Source organism: Sparassis crispa (genome assembly GCF_003851025.1).
Source record: "Sparassis crispa DNA, contig_000012F, whole genome shotgun sequence".
NCBI classification, from domain to species: domain Eukaryota; kingdom Fungi; phylum Basidiomycota; class Agaricomycetes; order Polyporales; family Sparassidaceae; genus Sparassis; species Sparassis crispa.
In genome coordinates this window covers 746,739-766,768 of record NW_020939759.1, presented here as the reverse complement: position 1 = coordinate 766,768, position 20,030 = coordinate 746,739, and the positions used below count along the sequence as shown (strand labels likewise).

At 53.7% G+C, this 20,030-nt stretch overlaps 11 protein-coding genes across 11 annotated transcripts; 4 read left to right on the top strand and 7 right to left on the bottom strand.

Moving 5' to 3' along the window:
* Nucleotides 1-69: 69 nt before the first annotated feature.
* SCP_1302660 (J protein) lies at nucleotides 70-2,144 on the bottom strand (the record flags this gene model as incomplete). The annotated part of the gene is made up of 8 exons (XM_027763563.1): nucleotides 70-201; nucleotides 249-1,067; nucleotides 1,121-1,187; nucleotides 1,241-1,482; nucleotides 1,535-1,717; nucleotides 1,777-1,794; nucleotides 1,853-1,954; nucleotides 2,022-2,144. 8 exons carry the CDS (start codon nucleotides 2,142-2,144, stop codon nucleotides 70-72), a joined length of 1,686 nt encoding a protein of 561 aa, XP_027619364.1.
* A 176-nt stretch (nucleotides 2,145-2,320) lies between these two features.
* SCP_1302650 (Mitochondrial import inner membrane translocase subunit TIM13) lies at nucleotides 2,321-2,843 on the top strand (the record flags this gene model as incomplete). The annotated part of the gene is made up of 5 exons (XM_027763562.1): nucleotides 2,321-2,378; nucleotides 2,431-2,510; nucleotides 2,563-2,631; nucleotides 2,693-2,732; nucleotides 2,782-2,843. 5 exons carry the CDS (start codon nucleotides 2,321-2,323, stop codon nucleotides 2,841-2,843), a joined length of 309 nt encoding a protein of 102 aa, XP_027619363.1.
* Nucleotides 2,844-2,952: 109 nt separating this feature from the next.
* Nucleotides 2,953-4,526, bottom strand: SCP_1302640 (Adenylyltransferase and sulfurtransferase uba4; the record flags this gene model as incomplete). The annotated part of the gene is made up of 7 exons (XM_027763561.1): nucleotides 2,953-3,212; nucleotides 3,268-3,364; nucleotides 3,422-3,645; nucleotides 3,710-4,080; nucleotides 4,142-4,262; nucleotides 4,309-4,401; nucleotides 4,454-4,526. 7 exons carry the CDS (start codon nucleotides 4,524-4,526, stop codon nucleotides 2,953-2,955), a joined length of 1,239 nt encoding a protein of 412 aa, XP_027619362.1.
* A 134-nt stretch (nucleotides 4,527-4,660) lies between these two features.
* SCP_1302630 (Anaphase-promoting complex subunit 10) lies at nucleotides 4,661-5,581 on the top strand (the record flags this gene model as incomplete). Its single annotated transcript, XM_027763560.1, has 6 exons — nucleotides 4,661-4,754; nucleotides 4,814-4,937; nucleotides 4,988-5,048; nucleotides 5,114-5,292; nucleotides 5,346-5,447; nucleotides 5,503-5,581. 6 exons carry the CDS (start codon nucleotides 4,661-4,663, stop codon nucleotides 5,579-5,581), a joined length of 639 nt encoding a protein of 212 aa, XP_027619361.1.
* A 508-nt stretch (nucleotides 5,582-6,089) lies between these two features.
* SCP_1302620 (Exosome complex component ski6) lies at nucleotides 6,090-6,979 on the bottom strand (the record flags this gene model as incomplete). The annotated part of the gene is made up of 3 exons (XM_027763559.1): nucleotides 6,090-6,579; nucleotides 6,643-6,920; nucleotides 6,977-6,979. 3 exons carry the CDS (start codon nucleotides 6,977-6,979, stop codon nucleotides 6,090-6,092), a joined length of 771 nt encoding a protein of 256 aa, XP_027619360.1.
* A 487-nt stretch (nucleotides 6,980-7,466) lies between these two features.
* Nucleotides 7,467-11,335, bottom strand: SCP_1302610 (predicted protein; the record flags this gene model as incomplete). The annotated part of the gene is made up of 10 exons (XM_027763558.1): nucleotides 7,467-7,790; nucleotides 7,843-8,517; nucleotides 8,573-8,747; nucleotides 8,808-9,082; nucleotides 9,142-9,270; nucleotides 9,331-10,202; nucleotides 10,258-10,312; nucleotides 10,401-10,878; nucleotides 10,932-11,026; nucleotides 11,129-11,335. 10 exons carry the CDS (start codon nucleotides 11,333-11,335, stop codon nucleotides 7,467-7,469), a joined length of 3,285 nt encoding a protein of 1,094 aa, XP_027619359.1.
* A 303-nt stretch (nucleotides 11,336-11,638) lies between these two features.
* SCP_1302600 (hypothetical protein) lies at nucleotides 11,639-12,783 on the top strand (the record flags this gene model as incomplete). The annotated part of the gene is made up of 5 exons (XM_027763557.1): nucleotides 11,639-11,722; nucleotides 11,775-12,133; nucleotides 12,181-12,261; nucleotides 12,312-12,385; nucleotides 12,443-12,783. 5 exons carry the CDS (start codon nucleotides 11,639-11,641, stop codon nucleotides 12,781-12,783), a joined length of 939 nt encoding a protein of 312 aa, XP_027619358.1.
* A 570-nt stretch (nucleotides 12,784-13,353) lies between these two features.
* Nucleotides 13,354-13,596, bottom strand: SCP_1302590 (hypothetical protein; the record flags this gene model as incomplete). The annotated part of the gene is made up of 1 exon (XM_027763556.1): nucleotides 13,354-13,596. One exon carries the CDS (start codon nucleotides 13,594-13,596, stop codon nucleotides 13,354-13,356), a length of 243 nt encoding a protein of 80 aa, XP_027619357.1.
* Nucleotides 13,597-13,906: 310 nt separating this feature from the next.
* On the bottom strand, nucleotides 13,907-16,554 carry SCP_1302580 (ATP-dependent RNA helicase DBP2-A; the record flags this gene model as incomplete). The annotated part of the gene is made up of 11 exons (XM_027763555.1): nucleotides 13,907-14,019; nucleotides 14,075-14,225; nucleotides 14,279-14,335; nucleotides 14,394-14,419; nucleotides 15,049-15,134; nucleotides 15,185-15,438; nucleotides 15,488-15,788; nucleotides 15,843-15,941; nucleotides 15,999-16,222; nucleotides 16,279-16,497; nucleotides 16,552-16,554. The coding sequence occupies 11 exons, from the start codon at nucleotides 16,552-16,554 to the stop codon at nucleotides 13,907-13,909; spliced, it is 1,533 nt and encodes a 510-aa protein (XP_027619356.1).
* A 549-nt stretch (nucleotides 16,555-17,103) lies between these two features.
* On the bottom strand, nucleotides 17,104-18,062 carry SCP_1302570 (Ras-related protein; the record flags this gene model as incomplete). The annotated part of the gene is made up of 8 exons (XM_027763554.1): nucleotides 17,104-17,304; nucleotides 17,358-17,396; nucleotides 17,454-17,526; nucleotides 17,580-17,608; nucleotides 17,668-17,730; nucleotides 17,783-17,826; nucleotides 17,881-17,961; nucleotides 18,023-18,062. 8 exons carry the CDS (start codon nucleotides 18,060-18,062, stop codon nucleotides 17,104-17,106), a joined length of 570 nt encoding a protein of 189 aa, XP_027619355.1.
* Nucleotides 18,063-18,546: 484 nt separating this feature from the next.
* SCP_1302560 (Peptidyl-prolyl cis-trans isomerase cyp11) lies at nucleotides 18,547-19,929 on the top strand (the record flags this gene model as incomplete). The annotated part of the gene is made up of 8 exons (XM_027763553.1): nucleotides 18,547-18,602; nucleotides 18,663-18,710; nucleotides 18,769-18,884; nucleotides 18,951-19,041; nucleotides 19,096-19,178; nucleotides 19,234-19,398; nucleotides 19,449-19,817; nucleotides 19,871-19,929. The coding sequence occupies 8 exons, from the start codon at nucleotides 18,547-18,549 to the stop codon at nucleotides 19,927-19,929; spliced, it is 987 nt and encodes a 328-aa protein (XP_027619354.1).
* Nucleotides 19,930-20,030: the final 101 nt, after the last annotated feature.

Genomic DNA, 20,030 nt, shown 5'->3' with positions numbered 1-20,030 from the left:
CAGAACCATGTCACAGAGGAGGGAATTGCAACAGCGACATTATAAAGGGAAGTGGTGGGCGATGCCCATTCATCTCTTTCCGCTCTTGCCCTTCTTTCCGCGCATGTCGACGTCTTGTACTGCACTCGCATGATCTGTCGCTTTAATATGTGCAAATAATTTTGTGCGGCTGTCGAACTGCGAGTTACAAATGTTACACCGCTATTTGTCCATCAGAAATGGGATGAAGGTGAACGGAGATTGCGCACCAACTTCGCCGTAATGTTGTCGCCTCGCGCTTTCTTCTCTGCCTCCTTCGCACGCCTCTTCTCTCGCTTCGATGGTTCTGGCTGTGGATTAGTTTGGCCTTCACTGGAATCAGCAGCCTCATCGTCCTGCGAAGGCTTGAGTCTCTGTCCAGACTCGACGGGAAGACCTTCTGGTGCATTACTGGCCTGGCCTTGAGAGCGACTCTTGGTCCTCCCTTCCGTCTTCAGAGGAACATCTGGAGAGGATGTCTTCTTGCCCTTCCGCGGTGATTTTGACGGACAGGCCACCTTTTCCTCAGCGTCGTCGTCATTCACGTCGTCTGCCTCGTGCGTCACTGTAGGAGTAGGTGATCTTGGCGGTTCCTCAGCTGCGACCTCGTCCAACAAAGTGTCTCCGAGGTCATTATCACCATTCTCAGCTTCGTCCGCTTCCAGATCCTCCTCTCCTTCCACATGCAACCCCAGCTCCTCGTCGTCTTCCTGCATCTGTTTCCGCAGCATCTCGACAGCCTTCAGATGTTTCTTGCTTCGCTCGTGGCTGTCCCACGCGGCCTCACTGCGGAAGCTCTTCCCGCACGCCACGCACTCCCACTCCTCCGGGTCCTCGGTGCCCTCTGCGGCAGCCCACTCGAGGTCGGCCGCATCGTCTTCGCGCGCAGCCTTCTGCCACTCCTGCTCCACAAACTGCTGCTCTGGGGGCACCTGCTGTGTCGCGGGGCGCGAGACGGGAGTACGTGTGCCTGGAGTAGAGGTTTGGGATTGACGAGCCAGGTGCGCCTTGTACCGGGGATCACGTTTGCGGATGAACATCACCAAGGACTGCGGGTGCGAAATAAGGGAGGGTTATGTCTTAGTGGATAATTTGTACACACCCTTACAGTGTCATTGTACTCCTTGCGAGCATCGTCGCGAGCCTTCTTATTGTCACGTTCCATGAGCCTGCAAAATCAGCGTTACTTCTTGCGAGAGAAACAGATGCGTAAGATGAATACCTGCGAACACGACGGTCTGGAGCTTCGGATACGTTCCACGCCTCCATCCAGGTGAAGTCCTTGTTCGTGACGAAATTCATCCAATAGTTGTAGAAGGTACGGGCTGCTTTATCCTGCTGACCCTTGGAAACTGGGACCCAAGGCCAAGTAGAGTAGCCAAATGAGGGAAATGGGACGTCGATCCACTGGCACTCGTCATGGGCGAGGCGATCGAAGAGGTTGCGGTACAGTGTGTAGAAACTCTGGGCATCTATCATTCAGCGCGGCATTGCCCACAGAAAGGGGGATGCGCACATCTTTTCCATCGTCGAATCCTTCGTAAATTGTGGTGTTGAAAAATTGCGCCAAATGCCTCACTGTTAATCCACGATCGCGGGCACGAGGTGGCGGTGCGCCTGTCTTGATATCCTCGAATACGGTCTGCGCGTCAGGTTCGGGAAGGAGGGAGGCCCTATGGCTGTCATACCAAGCCCGCTCCTACTTAGGGTAGTCTATGAGTGAGTACACGGAATATTGCAACACTCAGCCGAACTTACTTGCTCGTCACTCAGAACCTGGAATTCGTCTGCGTTCAGCATATGATGGAGCGATCGGTGTAATCGAGCTGCTTGCCTCGTAAGCCTGTTGTATCGCCGCAAAGCGCTTCGTCGCGCCTTCTATGTCTTCTTGGTTCTTGTCTGGATGGTGCAAAAGGGCTAATTTCCGGAAGGACCTCTGCAATGGAAGGCGGAACATTAAACGTTGAAGACTGCAATGAATGGGTATAGGACAGACTGAGAACCTTTATCTCGTCCGCCGTAGCAGACTCGTCGACGTCGAGAAGAGCATAATAATCTGGAACGCCTGGCTCGGCGATGCCTTGCTCTGCTGGAGCGCCACCCGCTGTCGATTCACCGTTACCCATGGCGGTACATTTTTCCTAGTAGTACAGGAATGACTCAGTACACAAATCTATCCAACGGATCTCATCTCGATTCTTATGCACGTGACTGGGAGCTCTGCGCGGCAGCAGGACAACTGTCGCGGTGTTCTCCAGCGCACCTCCACCACCTTCCCACCACCCAAAAAAAAGAGAGAGAGATGTCTGGAATATTCGGATCAGTGGGAAGCTCGTCGTTGAGCTCGCCTTCATCTTCCGGTGCAGTCCTTCCTCGCGTCGTGTGCCAGGCTTCAACTCATCCGCTCCCCAGACATGGCAGCGCGTAAAGAAGCCATGATGAGTTCTATACGCAGTGAGATCGCCCTCGCCAACGCGCAGGAACTCATGAACGTCCGTGTATCCCAGCGTGTCACTCCCGTACTCCACTCACAGCTCTGGTCAGAAAACGAACGAGAAATGCTTCGCCAAGTGTATCACCAAGCCGTCAACTTCATTATCGGGCTCAGAAGAGGTCTGTGCAGTCATGCGATGTGTTTTCTGTAATGTTGACCGAGTTGGGATCTGTCATGCAGACCTGTCTTTCAAACTGCCTTAATCGTTACATGGAAGCATGTGAGTCTATACCCTCGTCCGCTCTTTGATGGGCTCACCCTGTGTCCAGTCAACATCGTGAGCAAAACGTATGTGTCGCGCCTCAGCCGAGAGCGCTTGGACCATCCATAATTGCCGTGGGCCGCCCTTGCATGTATACATTATTTACCGATAATCATACGCACCTAGCTCTGTTTTCGAGCGACCCTGACATGCACCGCAGACCGTACAGTCACCTGCTCTAGTACACAGGAAAATTACTGTCCACGTCTCTTGACCACGCCCTCAACCCGCCCACCAGGTCCTTCACCACTCCCGTTGCGCCCGCATTCCGCAGAGCCTCGGCGGCGAGTTGGGAGTCATTGCCGAGACGACATACAAAATACACTTCGTCATTCGGTGCTGTAGCACTGTTTCCGGCTCCTGCCAACTTCTCGTCCTCGCAAGCTAGTTGAGGTAAGATGGATGAAGGATTAGCTACGAAGTCCTTGACGGGAACGTCTGGTGGGTGGATTGGTGCGCAGGACACAGCAGTAACACACAGAAAGACACGCACTAGTCGATCCTGGCAGGTGGCAAATCCCGAATTCCGTGCGCGGTCGCACGTCAATTATTCGTACGTTCTGTCTCGAATCTATAATTTTCTTCAGGTCCTAGAGACACGATTCGTCAGTCGTTCTCCAGTACGCAGTAAAAACCCAGATACTGACTGTAGCTCGTATGCGGGAGTCAGGACCTCCCTGCGCAAGTCCTCTGATGGCCCAGTCCGGTCGCTCGCCACCGCAAAAAGCGACATAGTCTGTCTCCTCTACTCTGCCCACTTTCTCGCCCTCATTGCCGCAAGCGGGGCACGTTGGCCGCCGTGCGCGAAGTTTAATGCTACGAAACGGTGGCGTATTGAGCGCAGAGAATACGAGCAAGGACGGTTTGCCATCTGAACACCATTTTAGAAGACTGCAGTACTTACGCTGCGGGGAGGAAGTTCCTCACGGACTTACCATGCAAGCCTGTGATTATTTTGATCGCTTCGAGAGCCTGTAGATTCCCGATGATCCCAGTTATCACGCCCAATATTCCCAGTTCCTCGCACCCTCCGGTCATCTCCGGAGCAGGCGGTTTGGGGAAGACGCATCTGAAGCATGGGCCCTCGCCGGGTCCCAGGTTGTACGTGCACAACTGGCCGTCGAATCGCTGTGCTGCACCACTGACAAGGGGACGATGGAGGCGCACAGCAGTGTCAGAGAGGAGGTAGCGGGTGGGAAGGTTGTCCGTGCAGTCGAGAATAATGTCATACGGGGCGAGAGACGCGAGCGCGTTGGTGCGCGTGAGGGCGGTGGTGATGGCATCCACACGGACTCGGGAGTTGATCCTGGACGGGGACTGCAGTGTCAGTGAGAATGGAGGAGACATACTGGAGAGATGGACAACACTGTTTTACGGCTTCGGCCGCAGAGGTGGCCTTGGGTACGCCGACTGTACGTTCGGTATGGAGGATTTGACGCTGGAGGTTAGAAAGCTCGACGACATCGTGATCTATGATCGCTAGTCTGCCTGTGGTACATGAGCGACAAGCAGAACCAAAGGCTGAGGGACGAACCGACGCCGGCCGCTGCGAGGTACTGGAGAGCGGGGCAGCCGAGGCCGCCTGCTCCGACGACGGCGACGGAAGCGTGCTGCAGCTTGAGTTGTCCTGCAGCGAGATCACGACTGTCTGTACTCGTCTGCAGTGTCGAGAGACCTACCTGAGAGACCAAAGCCGTCGAGGACCATCTGCCTGCCATACCTCCTGTAGTCTTCTAGCGGGAGTGCGGCCATGCTTGATTGTCAGGGACAGACATGGTCACTCGAGAGATCAACAAAGGGCACCACTCACTCTCCCCGTACTCGCACTCCACGGACCCCTCTCCCTCACCCGAGTACAGCCAGCACAGCTAGCAACGTAGATACTAATGTCTAGCGTCAGTGCGAACGGCCTCTCAGCTGCAATCGTCAATCATCCCGGGCAGCAGCTGCCCATGGATGGCACGCCGCTCATGCATCCAGGTGAGTCCATCCAGTACTTCGCACCACGCCTGCGAATCGCCTCTCAACAAACCCACCAGGGCGCAAGACCCCCCATCTTCCTTGGCCCGACATCGGCCAGCTCGCCAAATGGTCCGTCTCGTCTTTCAAGTTTGGCTTCGGGCCTGAGTGCCTGCAAGACGACGACCCGGATACCTTCTGGCAGTATGTCGCTAATCTCTACGAGCAGGCACTCACTACGATGGCACACACAGCTCGGACGGCCCACAACCTCACTTCGTGACCATCGAGTTCCCGCGCAAAGTTGCCATTCAGGTGCGCTTTGCATTCTCCCCAATACTATTTTTCTCCGCTGACAATGGCGGTGCGGCCTCGTGCAGAAGGTCAGCGTGTGCCTCAGCTTCCCGCTCGACGACTCCTACACTCCTGCCACGATCGCCGTCCGCGCAGGCACGGGCCCGAGCGACCTGCAGGATGTGCGCGTCGTCTCGCTCGAAAAGCCGGACGGCTGGATCACCTTTGACATCTCCGCCGAGCCCAATGATGACGGCGACGGCTTGTACGTCCAATCCCCGGCCCACCGTCTGTGACTGACATACGCCTGTGTGATAGCAAACCGGTGCAGGCATACGTCCTGCAGATGATCGTCCTCTCTAACCACATGAACGGCAAGGACACGCATGTTCGTGGGCTCCGTGTGCTCGGGCCTATTGAGTAGGTGATCTCGTCCTTCAAAGCCTCCTTCCGTCCTGAACGACGGTATGATCAGAGATATGGTTGATGAAGAACGAGGCGATCCATTCCCCTTCCTTACTCCTCCATTCAAGATGTACGAGTGTATACGCTGAGCTTAGGCAAGTTTTCTGGCTGTTATAGAGTCGAGGTCAAACCGGCTGAAATTTACACCCAATTACTTTCCCAAGCACTCTCTATCTGCACTCCTCTTTCTCTTTCCTGACCCTCACTTCAAATCCCGAAAGCACAAGGCCCGCATTATCTCCCCGACTCTGCTCGCCGAGTATGCTTACGTTCTGGAGGCATCGTGTACACCATCACTGATGTGCGCGATCTTCACGACTGGATGAGAACGCACTTGGAGGCCTTTCCCTTGTTCCAGCATGTCAGCGAAGACGATCTTCGACACGAAGGCAAGGGCACGATCCTAGATGCGGTCTACAGCGGCACCGAGGAAGGGCGCAAGGTTGAGAGAAATAATGGCCAAAAGTGGCTGGCTTGTTTTAGACGGGTGGAAGCCGTTCGGGTATAATTATGTTCTCATTCCCGACTATCCTCATCACCAGTTCCACACCACGCCACGTAGTTCAACTTGTATTCATTGGGTCATCCAGTGTCGTCTCATTCCAATACACCACTGCCTATACCGTGAGAGAGCCCTGTACCCATCGCACCGACCAACATGCTCGTCCTGTTGCTGACAGCGTGCTTCATCTCCTTGTGGATCGTCTGCCCGGCCTCACACGCCAATCGGAATATGTCCGCAAATCGGTCTACGTGTAGTCGCGTCTCCAGAGTCAATAGAGTGACTTTCTTCGTCCTGGGTATGACCGCGACTGTGACATGGGGCAAGTCGTTCTCTTCCAACATATTCAGATCGAGCATTGTCGACGCTGAGTGCACACCACCAGTGACAGCACACACGAAGTCGTACAGTGGGATGCCTGCCGTGGTCAGCGCGAGAGTGGTTGCATTGATGCATGCTTGCAGTAGTCCGCCATCCTGTTGAAGAACCTGGATGTAGATGTCGATTTGAGAGCGGGGATAAAGGTTCGTCTGTACGACAGGCTCGAAAGTCGACTTGACCGTGGACGCAAGCTCAAGCACTCGCCTGGAGACTTGGTCAGATAATGATCAGTTGCATCGAGGGAATAGCGGGGTGTGTCGGGCTCACCTGTCCGCACGAGCCCGCCGACGTCGCTCTCCGGTGCTGAAGGGCAAGATGTTCACTTCCACATTAATGTTTGCACGATCGTGGAGTGTCTGTGAGCGCATCTTGGCTTCCCGAGGTCCGAAAACGGACACAGAAACCTGAGTCAGGCCATGGGTCAAGGTGGCCGAGCCGTCTGCAACGCCTTGCTGAGAGAGCTCTATAGTGATGTCCCGCAGTTCGTACTGGCGTCTTCCGTCTGAGCGATAACCGCCATCATTGAGAATCTCGACTCTGGAGCTCTGCAATGGGAACAGGCAGTGAGGATCTAATACAAGGCTTAATGTTGAAAACAGACCATGGTTCTGGCGGAAGAGTGTCTGACCAACGAACGTCGAACGCCGCGCCATCGACGCGCGCCGGTATGCCGTTACTGCCAATATTGTTCCTCCCGCAGTCCCGCTACCTTCCTCCAAATCTGAACGACGGTATGATTAGAGATATGGCCGATGAAGAAGGGGGCGATCCATTCCCCTTACTCCTCCATTCAAGATGTACGAGTGTATACGCTGAGCTTAGGCAAGTTTTCTGGCTGTTATAGAGTTGAGGCTTTGAAGCGTCAAACCGGCAGGAATAGAAGACAGGTCACCATAAACCGATATACATTACGATAGACATTACAACACATCCTAATAGTGGACTATCTAACAATAACTGAACAATCGCCAAAGCACTCTACAGGATACCTGAGCTAATGCCGTGACTCCAAGAAAATCGAGAAGTGTAGCGCGAAATATGTACCATGTGCATCCACAAACAATGGAATGTCTCTACAGTCCCATTTTGCATTACGAAGACGAAGAATAGTGATATTGGGGGGTGGCGCCCATGCCATGGTGATCGGGATGCACATTTTGGTGACCGTAACTTCCGGACAAGTCACCATTAGTTCGCGCCTGGAAGTTCGTCGGCTGCTGCCACCCAGCGGACCGACCACTCGCCAACTCCTGCATGAACGCCAGCGACTCTGCGGCCGCTTGGGTGGCACTCGCGCTGGGGGAATGGTAGCCGTTAGAGCCTGCATTCCAAGCCCCATTAGTTCCATTAGAGGCGGGCAACGCGCTCTCCATGCCTGCACCGTATGATAACTGACGTTGGGGTATTGGACTCGGCTGCGGCGAGCGTCAAGTTAATATTAAGTCGAAGCGTGGACAAGATACTCACCGCATATGCTGCCGGGATCCTGTTGTTCAAATAAGACCCACTACTCTGAGAATATTGGGGCTGAGAGTATTGAGGTGAGAACTGGGCGGATTGATGAACAGCAGGAGACACAGGTTGCGGTTGAGCATAGCCCATATTATCCGCAGACGAAGGTCTGCTCGGCCACGCGGGAGGAATTTGCACGGCATGTGGAGTACGGGACGTCGAGAACATGCGCTGCTCCGGCTGATAGTGGGCAAACGTCAACGCGGGAGTGGCTTGCTGCTGGCGTGCATATGCAGACTGCGCTGGGACGCCCTTTTGTGGATATACCTGCTGGCCGTAACTCGTCCCATTCTCGACAGCTTGGCGTGGGAGGAAACGCAGGTCGGACGTGGACTGGGCATAAGGATCGCGAGAGTAGGAAGAGGATCCAGTCTTCTGAAGATGCACTGCATCGGCAGCAGCCGCCTGCGTCCACGGGTACTGTTGTTGAGCTTGCGTATATGACTGCTGGTGTGTGCCATGAGATAATCCGTTCGTATTCGCATGTCTTTGACGGCATGCACGGCAGTAGAACTGTTGAACTTCCCAGTTCCTCCTCGGTCGCCCGGCGTGCTGGTCTGCGAGGTCATGGCATGTTATGTGCTGCCATTTATTGCAAAGTCCACAGGACACCATCGGTAAGCCATCGTCCTGACCAGTGATGTCAGCAATCAGATACAGTGGCTCATGAGACACCCTCACATACCAGATTAATACCGCTTTTGTGGCATATCTCGCAATCAAGGATCCAGTCTGGAGAGCGCACACCGCTGGGAGTGGCTACCCGACTCAATTGAACAGAGCCAGTGGAATGGGTGCCATTCGCGACCGATGCTTTAGACGACCGAGATGATCCCCGGTCAATAACGTCGATTGATGCACTGTAAACAACCACTATAATTAGCACCACATAAGGCATTTCCGTCACGAGAAGGACAAACCTCTCGTCGCCCTCTTGCTTCTCAGTAGCGCGCCTCTCTCTCTCCTCCCGCTCCTCTCTCCTCTGCTCCCGCGCCAGCTCCCTCTTTTCCCTTTCAGCCTCTTCTCTCCTCGCACGTGCTTCCACCCGCTTCGCGCGAGCCATCTTCTCAGCCTCTTCAGCCTTCTTCTGCGCAGCGATGCGAGCTTCCTCCTTCTCGCTTTCCTTCATCGCAATACGGGAAGAACGCTTTCGGTGTACGATCGCATCTTCCATTTGTCTTTTCCGATTCGCTTCCTGCGAATTTAGAAGGCAAATTAGACGATAGTGCAACGTGCGCAAAATTGAAACCGTACCTTCAGCTCCGCTGTAACGGCAGGGACGATCTGTTGGGAGAGTACCTTGAACAAGGCTCTCTCCAAGTAATGATTTGACTTCTCGAAGCGCTCCGAGATGTGCTCCCATTCGTGCAACGTGACACAGATCTGACAATGAAGTTAGCCACTAGATGAGCCTCGTCGAACCAAAAAGCATGCCGCACTCACCGTCTCCCATTCTATAAAATCTGCGGGTATCCAAGGCTTCTCTTCCGGCGGAGCTTCCAGCTCTTCTGCACCCGTATCTATACTTGCCACAGCTTCAGCAGCAGTAGCAGCTCCTTTCGCATTTGTCGATCTAGTCTTGCGGCCACTTTTACTTTTACCATTCGGCTGGGGTTGGGTCTCTTCCGGAGCGCTGCTCTCGTGACGACCGTCCACATCGTCCGAAAGTTCGGTCAATACGCTCGAGTCTGCATCACTCTCAAGCCCAGTCCTCAGCAGCTCAGCATCTTCTGAAGGTTCGTCTTCCTTTTCCTTCTCCGACTGTACTCTCACCTCTTTGCCCTTGCCCTTCTTCACGGGCGTCTTCGCGTCCGAATCGGCCGTCTCATGAAGCCACTCGTCCGGTATCTCTTGCCATTCGTCGTCATTCTTTGCCGTAGAGCCCCTGAGCCGCGCACTCGTCCGCGTGCCTCTCGGGGACAGCTTCGCAGGCGACGCCTGGCTCCCGCCCTTCTTGTGCGACCGCGAGCTGGATCGGGCGGCGAGTGCGGCCTGGCGCTGGTACTCCGCAAGCTCTTTCGCCTGTGCATCAAGCTTCTTGTTCGCCTGCAGCTTCGCGGCGCGTGTCGTCTTGCTGCCCGATGCCTGAGGCTGCTCCGTAGACTGTTGTATCCGGCTGCGGGACGCACGGCTGGTGGAAGCCCGCGGCGGGGCGCGCTTGCGCTTCGCGGACCTCGGGCTATCGGAATCGTTGGCCTCTGGTTCTTCTTTGCTTGTGGATGCCACAGTGGCAACCTTCTTGGCGGTGGTCGTTCGCTTGCGCTTGACGCCTTTCGGAGGTTTGGGTGGGACGCGCTGAATCCAGAGACGGTCGGCTGCGGTACAAGGGTCACGAAGAATAACATATGGGAGTATGGAGAAGATACACACGACCGATAAGCCAATAAGCGTTCGTTTTTGCGTCGTATCCAACAGGTTCAATTCGCTATCGAGCGCCAACAGACAGTGACAGTGTGATCAAGCCCGGCACAGCTCAGCACGATGTTGACCAGCAAGATGAAAGTGATACCTACCCATTGAGCACCTTCGTCATCGTCCTTCATAATCGTCCGGAGACGATGAGGATTCTGGAACTGCCATTCGGTGACGAGGTGGAGGGAATCGAGTTTGGTCAACATTGGGAGCTCGAGCCAGTCTTTGCTCTCTTCCTGCTCGTCAGCTTCTGGCTCAGGCGAGGCTTCCTTCTTCACGGAAGGAGTGGGCGGGACGGATTCCAGGTTCAATCCCTCTGGCTTAACAGGCTGCTCAGAGGTAGCTTTGCTGATGTCAGCGGCGCCGGCAGGGTTTTGTCCTGCTTCCTTAGTCGAGTCGACGGCTACGACGTCTCCCGAAGGCTCAGCAATGCTGTCATCGTTGGCATATTCCTCTTCAGTCTGTTCGGGGATCGAGGAAGGATGACGAGACGGCGCGGGAGGTTCAGGACCGATTGGATTCGCTGGAGGATCACGTCTCATATATTGCTTGCGCAGACCGGTCTGCCAGGTGTCGATTCTGACATACGACGGAATGAGGGAACATGCTCATAAGCGAGGAAAAATACTGACGTAATTTTCCGATCCTGGGTAAGGGTATATAGAAGTCTTTGCATTACGCGGGGCAAGTATATTGCGGTAGAACGCGCGAGGTCATCCTCGATGTCCTGCACAGAGGCGATTGGTTCAGTTATGCGCCACAGACCGTGCAGACACGAACAGAGGGGTATGAGGCGCGTGAGCGAGAAAAAAGAAGACGAATTACTGACCGACAACGCGACATCGCTCATTGCGAGTAAGGGTGCAAAGGTATAGAAGAACTGGCTGAACGCGGCCCATTTCCACTGGCGTCTGAGGAGGTGAAGGTTGGCAGCCCACTCTGGGTCAGACTGGGCTAGAAGAGAGGGATCGCGGGGCGGGACGACGGGAGGGGCAGAAGAGGCGGGAGTGGCGGGAGTTAAAGTGCGACGAGGCATCGGAGAGGCAGGCGTTACACCTTTTTAAAGCAACTGAGCCCGGAGATCAACCAACGCAGTTTTTGTATTTCTGTTGCGCAGAGAGCTCGGGTCGAGCAACGGGGAACTCCTCTACGACTGTCGTCTCTTTCGCAAGGCGCGGAGAGGAGAAACCGAGGAGGGCAAGAGGACGGAGCTGAGGTCGTCGAGTGCGGCGGCGACGAGACTCTGAGAGAGAGCGGTTCGGCTGTTTGTTCCGGACAAACAAACGAGCCGCGTTTATGTAAGACGCGTCCTGGCGCTCAGCGTGCTGCAGTGCTCACCATGGCGGGCCCGCCGGATAGCATACGCATCACAGACCATGGAAAAATACACGCCTGGGTCGACTCGGCTCTCCAGCACTTTCAGGCAAGTTTTCACTCATCGCCATACCTCATGCGCCATTCACCTCAATGTTCAGAACAACCCCGACAAGCCATTGACTTTCCATACGTTGCCAGCAGCCAAGAAAGCCGACTCGGGCAGATCTGCTCAAGCTGCTGCAACGGATGGAGAGCTTTCCCCGTCATCCGATGCAAAGAAGGAACGCATGCCTACGTCTCTGTCTACCATCCCCCGGCTCATCTCCGTCGTCGAAATTATCAAGCGCGAGTATCTAAAGACGTTGGACCTTGCTCTGGCAGACCAAGGAAAGCTCTCAGGCTTGCATCAGTATAACCAGGTCGGTGAGCTCCAGAAGGCTATTGCTACAGACGCCCCGGGTAATCCAGAAGAGGACCGGCTGAACGCCTTGGCTCTTGCATTGCAAGGGAAGAGACAGTGAGCTGTTTCCTTCGTGTCCTGGGCGTGTCTAAACCCATATCCAGTCTTCGGCAACACAAGGTTGCGTTTATGAAAATAACCCTCTCACGGGAGGTGCTACCAGACTTGGTGGCGCAAGGATTCACGTACGCTCTTCTAGCCAACCAGTATATATCATATTCTTACATTTCTACAGATATCAACCGCCAGATCTCCGCCAACTCTCCAGATCAGCCAGGGCTCGTCTGAGAAAGCGACAGAAGAAGGCAGGTTCAGAGCAGCCCCAGCTCGCTTGATCACCACCCATTCCTCGTCACATCTACACAGTCAACGCATTTTCCCAAACAAACGCTGCCATCTCCCGCACCATCTCCGGCGTGCACTCATGGCCGACCCCAGGCGCAACCACAACCTTCTTCACGCCCGTGCTGCCCATGTCGAGCGCCTTCACAAATGCACGCCCAGCCGCGTACGGCACGAGTGTGTCATCTTCGCCGCACAGCACGAGCACCTTTTTCCCACGGAACGGGTTCGCGGCGTCGGCTGCGGTGTGTGGCGCCGCGGCGGGGTCGTCGCGCTCGATGAGCGCGCGCAACGAGTCGGGCAGGTATGGCGGCGCCAACGGGAGCGCGTTGGTCTTCGCGCGTGCCGCCATCAAGGTCAGGTAGTCCGGGCATCCTGCGTCGTCACCGTTGTATCTATAAATTCATGCGCGATGCGCATATCACACTCACCGATGATTGGGATGCCCAGTTTCACCCGTGATTCTACTCCGGACATTAATCAGAGACTCTACTTGCGCACGATAGATAGCAGACGGGTATTAACCATTGCGAAGCGTGATCCAGGTAGAGTGCCCGCCGAGGCTGATTCCCGCCATCAGCCACTGCGAGACGACCCGCTCGCCAGCAGGGAAAAGGTACGCAGGTAAGAAGTCGATGAGGAAGGACACGTCCCTCGCCGTCCCAGCTATCCCATAAATAGCAGACGATTAGCAGGGGCACTCTTGCAGGTAGAGCAGATTGCATCTCACTTTGAATGCTATACATGTCGATCCTGCACACACTCAACGGTTCAGCAGGTATATTGGCCAGATACATCGGGATGGGGATACTCGCGCATGCCGCTCGTTCTCTTTCCACCCTTTGTTCGCATGTTCATCTACCAACCGCGAGCCATGATTACGGTGGTCCTTGGTTCATTAATTCAGTGATCAGCCTGTGCTCCGGCCGGAATGGTTAGAACGATCGCACGATAGTGACCACAAACAAGTCTTGTGCGTTCTGAGCATCGCCATTGCGGTGGTCTTGCGTCCATCGCAGCGTCGAGTGGGCTACCCACTCGATGCTCTCTGCAGAGCTAGTCCTCCCATGAAGAATGAACAGGACGGCGACAGGGTTCGCATGATCCGCTGTGTTCTGCGAAGAATAAACGTTGGTCGACAGTCCACCGACGTTGAATGTCTGCTTGGAGAAGGACATGGCTGAAGACTTATAATCACTCGACGACTTGCCAATCAAAGAGCCGACGGATATCCTTGCGAAGCTGACGAATCGATATTACTTACGGAAGCACTGACAGCTACTACGGTGAAAGCGTGAATTTCAGCGCATAACGAACCAATGCTTGGCAACTACAATTTGCACTCTACCAAGAAATGCAACAACGAATTACTACTGGAACCAGCATGGATATCGGAATCTAACATCATGTCCTGAGACGGCAACGCGAGCGATAACACGAAGGCGAGTCATGGATCGGCAGAAAACGCACGGAGACACAAGGGGAAGTTCACCACCGATCGTTCCTTCCACCGTAACCACTGTCGTGGCCACCGTACCTGCCGCCACCGCCGCCGCCGCCTCCACCACGACCGCGACCACCGCCACCGCCACCATACCGGCCTGAAACAAGGACACAATCAGTAATGTTTGTGCGAAAGTCCAAGACAGCACATACTTCGACCACCTCCGCCGCTGAACATCGACATTTCCTCGAGTTGAGGGGGTACCACAGCCTTAGCCTCCCTCAGGATTGCGATCAGGTCACGAGCCGACTTCGCGTTATCTGTGGTGAAGTAGGTGTAGGAGGTGCCTTTCATACCAGCACGCTGTGCATTATTTATTAGGGTTGCGTATGTAACGGGTTCAAGGCGATACTCACTCCTGTACGACCAATTCGATGGATGTAGTCTTCGCAGTTGTTGGGGAAATCATAGTTCTGGGCGAATAAGACTCCAGGTCAGATTCCTGACCTGTATGACGAACAGGAAACTTACGATGACGTAACCAACATCCTTCACGTCTGCGTACAGAATAGACCAGCAGACCCAGATGCCACACAAACCGTAAAAGATCACGCACGAAAGTCGGCAGGGGATAACAGAGAACACATAGAAGAGACAAGATCACGGTCAATATTGAACTCGACAGGCAAGCATAGATCACAAGCGCTTCGACAGCAACAAAATCCACACAGCAATAGTCCAAGGGTCACCTCAACCACGAAGATCGAGGCAAAACGAGTCCGAGCTACAGACAGGCAAATCTTGTACGCGCAGAGGTGTTGTCGAGGTGAGCGAACATTTGAGTCCCAAGAATCTGCCGCTCAAATCCATAACCACTACCATATCAGGAACGGTTAGAACTGTTCGTGAATAGTCAACCCGAGCACGTCCCGCAACTGTGAAAGAAGCGAACGCAAACGGGTCCACATGGGGAGGTTAGAGGGAAGCTGTAGCACATGATCAGGGGAGTCCGCTGTATTCTCGATGCGCGTGTCGGATATCTTGGCCTGCCTTGCTCCGGAACCGCCCAAAGACCTGTAAAAAGTCGACTACCAACAGTCCGACATGGACTACATGCAACACGGAAACCCGTGGAGATGCTGTCACAGAAAAAATGTAGCGCTTGTCATCGGAAGTGAGAACATACCAAGACCACGGGATGCTACATCCGTAGCAATGAGAATCGGTGATCGTCCAGCCTTGAATTCGCTCAGTACCCAATCGCGTTCACGCCTGCACTGAATTTCAATATACTACATTATATGCAGAACATCTAGACTCACTGTTCCTTGTCACCGTGAATAGCCAAGGCAGGCCAGCCGTCCTGGCGGAGATACTTCGTAATATCATCTGCGACCCTCTTCGTTCCCACGAAGATGAGGACCTTGGCGTTCTCCTGGCTGATCTGGTCAAGATGCTTAATCAACTTCGCCCGCTTCTCAAATTCGCTGCAAATTTCAACGATCTGTTGGATGTTATGATTGGCGGTGAGCTCCATAGACCCAATGTTAACTTGGATGAAATCTCTCAAGAAATCCTGCATGACTGTGAGTGACGCAAACAACATAATCCATAAATGGACGTACATTAGCAAGTTTCTGGACATCCTTCGGCCACGTAGCGCTGAACATCAGAGTCTGTCTGTCAGGTCGAATTTGACCAACGATCTTTCTTATCTGGGGCTCAAAACCCATATCCAACATTCGGTCCGCCTCATCCATGACCAGATAAGTCACCCGGCGCAAGTTCGTTTTCTGCGTCTCCAGCATGTCGATCAGCCGCCCAGGAGTGGCAATCACAATCTCAACGCCTCGTTGGAGGTCGCGAATCTGAGGCCCCTTGGGTGCACCACCATAAATTGCAGTGTTGCGGATGCGAGAGTTAGATCTACACAAACGATTATGTCATATTACTACAATGTACAAAATCTGGAGAACTCACCCAAACTTAGTGCACTCTTGCTGAATCTGAACAGCAAGTTCACGAGTGGGAGCTAGGATCAGGGCGATTGGACCATCGCCGGGAGCCAGGAGAGGTTGACTGCAAGAAGTATTCTACATCAGTATTTAAATCAACGCAGCGTGCTGCGATACCTACGCATTGATATGCAACATAGCTGGAAGAGCGAAGGCAATCGTCTTTCCACTACCAGTCTGAGCTATGGCAACAACGTCGTGACCGCTGAGCGCCATTGGCCATGCTTGACATTGGATGGGAGTAGGGGATGGAAAGCCTTGCGCGCGAATGGTCGACATGATATACTCCGGAAAGCCAATTTCGTCGAAGGAACTGACGGGTCTCGGAACGTTGCGACCTTGAACCTATGGAGAGTCTCTGTCAACATCTTGTGCCCAGGAACACCGCGCAAACATCGCACCTTCATCTCCTTTAGCTTTCTGAACTCCTCGACTTCTCTATCGCTACGAGATGAGACACGCTTGTCTTCGATGTAAAAGTTTTTTTCGAAAGTGGACAGCTTCTGAGAGCCCCAATCAATGGTGCGAAGGCCGCTACCAAGATTGTTCATGCGGTCCTCGTGGCCTCCACCCCAGCCCCCTCCACCGCCGTAGCCTCCACCATAGCCGCCGCCGTAGCTCTGCGGATGGCGACAATAAGCACTTGAGGAGGCACGAGTATACATATTACTAACCATTGTTGATCTGTAGAAATGGGAGGAGGGCGAGCAGAAAGCTGCAATATGTGTCGACGGAGACACTAGAAGGTGGTGGGAAGAGGAAAAAGACTTGGGGTTCGGTTGCTTACGGCAGCCACAAAATGTTTCGTATAACATTATGTAATCCATTATGTAAGACAACTCGGCCCAGTACGCCGAAAAGTCCCGGAGGAAAGGGTATAGAAGTGTGTATGGGTAGCGAGTGTGTACTTTATGTTGGGGAAAGATGTGCGGCAAGTACGTAGACAAAGAACGAAGGGGCGCAGCAAACGATAGCAGGTAACGCAGCAAGATTATCGGATCCTAGTGTTGGAGAAGTGACAGGTGTGATAAGAGTGTCAGTGCGAGATGCAGAGGAGACTAGGGCATCTGAAGTGAGTGCCATACAAGTGGAAAGAATGGATAACATGAAGTGTTGCAAGACGGGATGCTGACGGTGCTGAGAATACAGTAGGATGTGATGAGTCTATTATGAGAGAAAACGAAAGGCAGAAACATAGGGAAGAAGAGAAAGAGAAAGCGTTCATTTCACATGACGACGCACTCCTCTCGCTTCCTCTTGCGAGGAGATAACTCGCCTGGCGGATATCGCTTCCGCATTTGCCTCACGAGGTCTTCAAAAACTATTGAGACGTGCCAGTTTCTCTTAGCAGAGGTCTCGTAGAAAGGGAGGCCCCAGCGCATGGCTAGGTCTTGGATGGTACTTCGAGAGACTTCTCGCTCGTGAGTCTGTCCATCCTCGGGTAAGACTGCGTAATCGATCTCACGAATGTGATACGCACCAAATCCAATTTGGTACCAACAACAACAATTGGGACGGTCTGTGAAGAAAGTAAGGAAAAGGAGACGGCAGCTGAATAGCAATCTGGATGCGTCACCTTGTCACCCTTTATCTGATAGATCAGTTGTCGGATATCGTCAACATCTTTGAGGCTTGCTTCCTGCGTGAGGCTGATGACAATGTGAATATGTCCTGTTGGAAGACGACAAGCACGTAGCCGTACCTGAAGACAAGTAGAAACCCACGGCCACCCTTGGGACAGAATGGTACAGGTGGGAACACAGAACCGCAAAGCTTGTGCGATTACTCACTTTGATATAACCTTCGTTAAGAGCCGTGAATTGCTCCATACCAGGTGTGTCGAGGATGTCGAGCTATATGTCACCATGGTCAGAGTGCTAGTATCACAACGTGAAGTGCACGAACCACACATGGCACGCCATCTATGACCATGTTACAGGTGTACTCCTCTGAAGGGAGCAAACATCAAGTTTATGGAGCGCGACATGAGGCGTGGTGCATACCTTCGATGGTCGGGTTGTACTGCTCGACGAACTGGTTCCGCCCGAAGCGAACGGTCAGAGCAGACTTGCCGACACCTCCAGCTGGATGGCGCATGATGGATTAAGTATTGATAAAGGGGGGTGGAATGTAAGGGGAATATACCTCCGAGGACGACTGCGTTGAAGTGCTGACGGGGTGGCATTGCAGGGCGGCTCACAAATGAGATCTGCAGGGCCGATGGGAGGGTAAAGTACAGAATGCCCGAAGACGAAAACGCGAGCTTTTAGATCGATATGCACTGCATATGGATCAGGTCGTGCTCGCCAGGCGGTTGAAGACTCGAGGATGGAAGCAGATCGTTGACCGAGTGAGAATCTGACCGGGAACCAGAGATACGGCGGAACGTTATGCCTGTGCTTTCGGGGGGGAACCACCCATGCATAGTCATATTATTTCGTCTGCAGTCGCCCTATCATCTGAGAACGAACTCGACTGGTGAGGAGATGCGCTGCGCTAACCTGAAGCGACGCTCGCAGAGGTATCCCGGAAATTGTATTGAATATAACAAGAAGCTTGCCATGGCTTTCATTTCGGTAAACAAGGTGGAAGGACCCCGGACATCGTGCGTTTGCCTCGAGGCTCGCATCCTTGCAGCCGCGCGCTAACGCTGACACCTTACTACTGCCATGGTTCGTCCTCGAGTATTTTTTGATATTTCCATCGGCGACTCCCCCATCGGAAGGTCTCTGCTTTCTCCTATTCGCGTGTCTAACAGTAATCTGATCATCCTCTTCTCTTCCAGGGTTATCTTCGAGCTCTTCAACGATACCGCGCCGAAAACATGCGAGAAGTGCGTGTCCGTCCATCTTCTTCTCGCTATCATAACTCATCGCGGACACATTCGCCAGCTTTCGCGCGCTATGCACGGGCGAGAAAGGTCTTTCTCCGCTCTCAGACCGCCCTCTCTATTACAAGAACAGCATCATACACCGTTCCATCAAGGACTTCATGATACAGGGTGGAGGTATGACCGACTCAAGGCGGGTCGCCTCCCAGTCAGCAGCTCATCAATTACATTCCTCTCTCGCAGACATCACAAAACGTAATGGCATGGGTGGAGAGTCCATATACGGTGGCTCCTTCCCGGACGAGGACCTGACTCGTCCGTTGGACGCCCCAGGGTGAGTAACGCTCGCTTCCCTACCACTTTTCGCCAAAGATGCTCACGCCTTCAGGTTGCTATGTATGGCGAACAAGGGTCCGAACACGAACGGCTCCCAGTTCTTCATCACCCTCCGAGAATGCCCACATTTGAATGGTATGCCTTGTTCACCGGCTCCCCACTATCAGACACCTGACAGCAGCCTCTTCAGGTAAACACGTCGTATTCGGAAGGGCGATCCGTGGATATGACGACGTTGTCGCAAAGATTGCCGATGTGCCAGTGGAAGAGAAGGATCGGCCCACAGTACCCGTGACGATATCTAACTGCGGCGAGCTCATGCTGCGCGTCAAGGTGCAGTCACAAGAGCCCGAACGTGAGTGCTCTATTTGTCCATTCTTGGGCTTAATTGAACTCTGTCTGTAGCAGCCAAAGCATCTGCCGCGTCGGGCTCGGAAAGCGAAGGTGAGAGCGCCAGCCAAGAAAGGCGCAAGCACAAGAAGCGGAGACATCATCGCTCCGAAAGTCAGGACTCCGATGACCGCGCTCGCAGACATCATCGCAAGGGCAAAAGTCAGCACAAAAAACCCCGCTCGAAGTCTCCTTTGTCCGATCGGAGATCAGCTGAAGGTGAGAAGGGGCCGCCACCACCGGAGGAAGAGACGGAAGAACAGTATGATGCCCGGCTAGAGCGTGAAGAGAAGGAGCGATTGGAGGAAGAAAGAATACGGGAGCTAGAAAGGCTCAAGAAAAAGCTTGAGGAGACGCAGACCAAGAACGGTGTGCGCTTCAAAGGTGGGCTTGTCCCCGGTTATTCACACTATCACTCTACTGATCATCTTATTCAGGACGCGGTAGAATGAAGTTCATCGATCCAGAGCTGCATCGCGGTCATAGAGATGACTGAAGAATTGACATTTAGCCCGCTTCTGAGGCATATGGACGCGTCGTGATTATAGTCACTGATATGCCTTGTGCTACAGCAGGTTGAACGTCACGCTTGTTTGC